The sequence below is a fragment of the Rhineura floridana genome, chromosome 7 (genome assembly GCF_030035675.1).
Source record: "Rhineura floridana isolate rRhiFlo1 chromosome 7, rRhiFlo1.hap2, whole genome shotgun sequence".
Taxonomy (NCBI): Eukaryota; Metazoa; Chordata; class Lepidosauria; order Squamata; family Rhineuridae; genus Rhineura; species Rhineura floridana.
The window spans coordinates 145,502,857-145,509,059 of NC_084486.1; the positions used below are offsets into that span (position 1 = coordinate 145,502,857).

The 6,203-nt window shown below is 50.2% G+C and overlaps 1 protein-coding gene across 1 annotated transcript; it reads left to right on the plus strand.

Moving 5' to 3' along the window:
• Window positions 1-1,373: 1,373 nt before the first annotated feature.
• CAMK2N2 (calcium/calmodulin dependent protein kinase II inhibitor 2) lies at window positions 1,374-2,653 on the plus strand. The gene is given in 3 exon segments (XM_061634524.1): window positions 1,374-1,555; window positions 1,557-1,762; window positions 2,583-2,653. Coding segments are annotated over 3 exon segments (459 nt in total).
• The last annotated feature ends 3,550 nt before the right edge of the window (window positions 2,654-6,203 follow it).

A 6,203-nucleotide genomic window follows, 5' to 3' on the forward strand; every position in this document is an offset into this window, starting at 1 on the left:
CCTGGATGTCATGATTGGATGCCCACCCTCCCACCTACTCTGAGCAGAGAGGTGAGGTGCAAAGAGCTTCTCTGTGTGCGAGCCTAGTGGTGGCTGATGTACGTGACTTTTTCCCATTGAGGGGACAGCTGATGGGGGTGGTGGATGGCCACACCAGTTTGTGGCCCTGGCTCTCTTCTTACTTTTTTCAATGTGGCAGCCGTCCTGCCATGCCCCGACAGCAGCCATTTTGTGACTGGTGGTGCCCACTGCACTTTCTCCAAGGTTGCCCCAAAGGCTAGCAAGCCCTGGGTTAGGTGGAGGCCGTTCTCAGGATCATGTCATAATTGGGGGGCCATAAATTGATGGAACATACATTGATGGAATTGGGGGGCCATAAATTGATGGTGGGTGGCAGGCACCAGGGCTGGACTTGGGAAGGGCAATGGGAAGCAGTATCTCGGAGCAGCAGATTCCAGAAGAGGGTACTTGTTCCACCCCACTTGCCTTCAGATGCCATCTCTGGATATGATTTTTAATAATAATAATAATAATTGTTGTTAATTACCTGCCCTGTATTAAATACAGTATTTCAAACAGTTTAAAACTAGCTACATTCACAGCTAGAGAGAGTCCTGAAAGTCAGCTTCTGTTTAGAATGGGGGGGGGCATCCTTTTTCCTTCCCTCAGCAGGTGCAAAAGTGCCTTAGGCAGACATTGCCTGGATCTTAATGAGCCTCCCGCCCGCCTCACACACACTCCAAACCCGGGAAATATCTCCCAATCCTAGACGGGTTTGTGCCTGTGTCTGAAAGAGTGGGTAACCCGACAAGTCAGTGATGAGCGGAAAAGCCCTCTGCCCATGCTCAGAAGCACCCGATGGGCCTAAACGTCCTGGGCCCTCGAGTCCATCCCTCCGCCCCCCCCTGCGTTCTTCCTACGGCTCAAAGGAACTTTGGCTGCTGACCAACAAGTGCCAAGTGGAGGGGAAACAGAAAGCGCCTGTTCGTCTATTGTTGCCTCGAGTGGGAACCACAGTGACGCCTGGAACGTGTGCGTGTGGGGGGGGGGAGGCGGCAGGGGCTCAGCAGCTCCCAGCAGGGCTTCCCCCGGGAGATCTGCGGAAAGCGGCGTGGGGGGGGGGAGCCAAGCGCCCTTCCGAGGGGATCTGGCCTCACGGGGCGTTGGGGAGGGGTCATTGCAGCAGGACCTCCCCCTCCTTCTCCCCCCACCAGTGGGGGGAGGCCTTTTGCTGCATCCTCATTGCAATTACTTCCTTGCCTCCTGATGCCGCCGTCCCCCCTTCTCTGCCACGATCGGCGGGGAGGGGAGAAAGTTGGGGGAGGATCTTACCGCCGAGCAGGGCCCCAGCCCGCGCGCTCAGCCCCGGATGCATGACTTCACCCTTCCGCCTGGGTTTCCTTTATGATGTAGGGTTGTCCCGAGCGCGCTGCTCAGACGCTGCTGGAGGCTGCTCGACGCCGCACTCGCTCGCTCGCCCGCCCCGACGGCACAGCGCCCCTCTGTCCTCTCGCCTCCGGCCTCTCCTTTTCTTTCTCCCTCGTTCCCCTCTGGATCTCTCGCGGAGACGCCGAGGAAACTGACCCCGCCGCCGCCGCCATGTCTGAGATCCTGCCCTACAACGACGACAAAGTGGCCCGCTATGGCACCGACTCGGAGGTCGGTGACATCTCCTTCAGCTGCCGCCTCCAGGACACCAACTCCTGGGGCAACCAGTCCAAGAGGCCACCCAAGCTGGGCCAGATTGGCAGAGCCAAGCGAGGTAAGCGTCGCCTTGCCTGCTTCCTTGGGCGCGCTTCGGGGGATCGTCGCCCCCCCACCTCCCAGTAGTAAAACTCCCCTTCCCGCTCCCCGTTTTACCCCCCAACGCCCTCCCGAACCGGATTTCAGCGTCCTCCTCTAGAGGAAAGCGAAGTCAAAACCCTACAAGACTGGTCCCCCCCCCCGTTTTCCCTCTTCTGCCTGGCGCTGTGTTTATATGTATATATAACCTATCTATCTATCTATCTATCTATCTATCTATCTATCTATCTATCTATCTATCTATCTATCTATCTATCTATCTATCTATTAGCCTTAGAGGGAAAGAGTTGGGGGGCTGGGATTTGTTTCCTTCTTTAACCCCCCCCCCGCGGCACCTTTTGAGCTGGGTTCTGGTCTGATCCATTTGCCGCATAAATGCCAGCCACCCCCGCACCCCCAACCCCCTCCACATTTCCTTAGCGACAGCCGACTCAAGAGCTCCCCTGGAGCGCCAGCCTCAGTCCCCGTCTCCTCCCGCTTGTCCTGCTGGCCCGGCTCTTCCTTTAATCCCCTTGGCTGGTTCTGCACTCCGCCACCAGCAACCATTTGGGGACGGACGGGGGAGCCATTTTCCTGGAGCGGATTTCACCAGCAGATGTTGAACAGGGAGAGAGAGGGAGGGAGATCGAGCCCTAGAGCTGCCCCAAGGGATGGCGGCGACCGGGGCTGGGGGTCCTCAAGTGTGCCCACCCCAGATCCTGGGGAGGCAGGTCTGGCCCCCGGTTTCTCTCTCCGTTCTGACCGGTGCGCTTCCTGTGTTTGCTCTCCTGTCCCCACAGTGGTGATCGAAGACGACAGAATAGACGAGGTGTTGAAGGGGATGTCGGACAAGTCGCCTTCTGGGGTATAAATCAGCACTGAAGGCACCTGCACCCAGCTGCAGACTGATCCCTGAATTTTTAAGCACTTTTGGCTGTGCATGTTTGTTGGGATTGTGGACCACAAGAAAAGCAACACAAGGAGATGAGGCTGCTGGCAATACCCTCCACCCCCAACGCAGACCCCCAGCCCGAAGAGGTAACTTGATGGGGGACATCATCATCTCACTCTCCTCCGCATCCAACGGAAGGCAAAGGGACGAAGAGACCTTGTCACTCAACTCTGTCCTGATTACCAACGCACGATGCCCAACCTCGGAGTTGCATCTTCAACAATCCTTCTAGAAGGAGCTTCCTTCCCCCCCCCCTCCCCCTTTTGCGGAATGGAGCTCTTGCGCCTTGTGGAGCTGTCCATTTCAGCACCGTCGCTCGTGGTGCGAAGCCCTCCGCTCCAGCACCGTCTTCCTACGCGCCAGCGGTTGGGGAGCCGTCCACTTCAGCACCAACCTTTTGGAGGCTCTTGCTGCAGAGCCGACCATTGCAGCACCTTTTCCTGCGCCCATGCTGGGGTTTTCCTATGTGCCCCAACCTTCTGCCCCTCCCATTCCTTCTGTCCAGCCACCAACAGCAGCAGCAGTGTAGAATCCCCTCTTTGTCTTGGGTGACCCCATGCCACGATATGAAGGTGCTGTTCCTCTGAGAGCTCTGAGCCAGGGGATCACCCAGTGCTCTCCATTTTTAAGGGGGAGGGAGGTCTCCTTTAGCGATGCACTTTACACCTTTCACTTTTTTGGGGTATCTGTGTAGCTCTCTCCATAGACAAAGAAACAGAAACACATACTTATACAGACACACATACACACACCTCTAAATATATACAGGTTCATTGTGTTTGCAGTCATTGCGTCTGTATTTCAAACCAATAACCATTCTGTAATACACAGTAGCTCCCCACCCCAACCAAGCAACAAACCAACATGTAAAACCCAGTTTGCAAAATACCAGCAGTTTGGAAGCAAGCCCAAAGCCAGCAGTGCTGAGTGGAAGACAGAGGTTCTGACATGGATGGACTACAATATAAAAGACAGTGATTGTTTTGCTGTCGAGAGACATTTTTGCTCCATCTTTTTTGCATGAGCTTCCTGGTCTTGGTGCCACGTCTTGGTGCCACTAGTCATCCCACTATGGCACGCTTCTTTTTAACAGAAACTCCTCATATTTGTATTTTTATATCTGAATATTTGTTAACAACAATCTGCTAATGTCAAAACATTGCATCAAAAGATTGTTTGTATATTTTTTTCTCCCCATTAAAGAAAGACAGACAAGGTTTTATAAGATGGATTTCCCCTTAGAAGGCAGATACGTTGAAATAGTTGGCTCTCTTAATTATATATCAGTATTGGACAGGACTTCTTGAATGTGTTTCAGGTTTTGCACACATCATTGTTAATAAGAAATATATTTAAAGAGTCTTATACTGTGATCAATGGCTTTGTTGATGGATTTTGTAGGAACATGATGAATTTAGAAAAAATACTATTGCACTGTTTATGAATGTGTTCAGATAACTTGCTGGTTATTTGATGCCTCTTTCTTAGAAGGGGATGTTCAGAGTTGTTTTTAATTTTGTACTTTAATTTATTTATTTTTTAAAATAAGCTTATTCTTGTCTGTTGTGCATGAGAAACCATAATCTTTTCAATAATATACAATGACATTTTATGAAGACAAGCAAAAAAAATATATTGTCATGACATTCTAAGAATGACCCATTGTAAATTTTAATGCCATTTTTCACTGTACTGGTGAACAAAACTCAATGAATAAATACATACATGTACTGAAATGGAAGCAGCCAGTTTTGGGTTTCCTCCTTGGTAAAGATTGAGCATGATCTACAAGCCAATTGATATCAACCCCAAAAATGCCACTGCCACTGCTACTTCACCAGTGGCCAAGGACTCAGCTCCTTTGTCAGAAATGGCCGAGAGATTGTTTAAAAAGCAACTAATGTGTTCTCTGGGGAATTGTATAGAAACCCAGTTGAGAACTATGCTGATCTGCAGATTTTGAAACAGGTGCCATCTCTCTTTTTCGTCTTGAGCAAGAGGCTTAGGTTGTAGGAACTGTGCAGACAGACTCAGGTTTTCAGGCATGGATATTCTAGCTATTGAAGCCTAAATCTCTGCAGTTCTCTGATTGGGATGGCAAGAATCAAATGACCTAGTTTTGCTTGACAGACCGAAATAGAAATTCAAACAGCTGAGCAGTTTGTGGATGTTAAATATTTTAGCAGAGCCTCTCAAAGGAGCTGCCCTTTTTGCCTTTGGGAGAGGGAAAGGACTCCGTGGAGAAAGAAAGTGGCACAAAACTCTGCTGGGAGGCCAGTCATGGGGGCATCTGCATTGTGCAGTGTGTTGGGTGCCTGACAATACAACACTGCTGCGTTTTGCCTGTAGTTTCTGTCTGGAAGGTGGGCTGGCAGAAGCAAAACAGAAGCAGTGGCCTAGGGATCAGAGATAAATTATGATAATTAGCAGGTCCTGAGGTGGTTTTGCTTGGTGGAAAATATTGCATAGTTGGGGGGTCACCAGTGAGATGTATGGATCCATTCCAAGCAGGAGGCCTTGGGAATGTCCTTCAAAGCCTTGGGAAATGTTTGCAATGAGAAGGGACCCTAAAGAGACTGAGGCCTGTTTATTTTTCCTTCTATTCACCCTGAGATTGGTCTGGCCTCATTTTTTAAAAACAAAAACAAAACCCCACAAACATTAGTTTGAATTTTTATAACAGAATTCTGCTGTGTGTTTTTTAACTAAAAAGGCTCACAATGCACATCTTCAGCCACTAAGTCCCTAATAATGCAACACAGCTCCATGCATGCATTCATGGAGGGAAAATGCTGTTGTTGACCACATGTGCAAATTCAGGGCTAGACCCAAGCACACAAATGCAAACAGGGCAACATGATCCATTCAGCACACAAATGAGTTGGCATATATACTGCCAGGTACATATCTTCATCCAGATAGCCCAACAGCTGTGACATCTATGCAGATATTCAGAATGACAGATGCTCAGGAAAGCCTATCGATGCAAGCACGTGCATCCACTCCTACAAACAACCCCATAGCATTGCACAGACTGCCACATGCACCAACAGAGGCATGCACATGCACGCATATACATCATCCCAAAGCACAACCATACCACTCACCAAGCTATACTTACAGTCTTCCATTTCACTGAACACCCCTACCCCTGTAATTCCAAAAAGGCAAATGATGTGTGAGTGTGTAGGGGGGGGGGAGAGGAAGGATTTCAGACCCTGTGAGACATGTGGCAGCTCTGTGGGGGGGAAACCCTGTGTGGCCCCTGAAATTTTGGGGGTTGGTCACTGTGTGCTCAATGAAAGCATGCCCATCTTTCAACTTCTATGCCAGTTTCCCTGCCATGCTGCACTCTGCAATGTTGCTGCTCCAAATACTTCAGGCTCTCTCCAGCCCCAGCTGGTTTAGCACAGGGATGTGCTTCACAATCAGATATTTCTATTCACAGGCCAGTTCCCCCTCCTGAGTA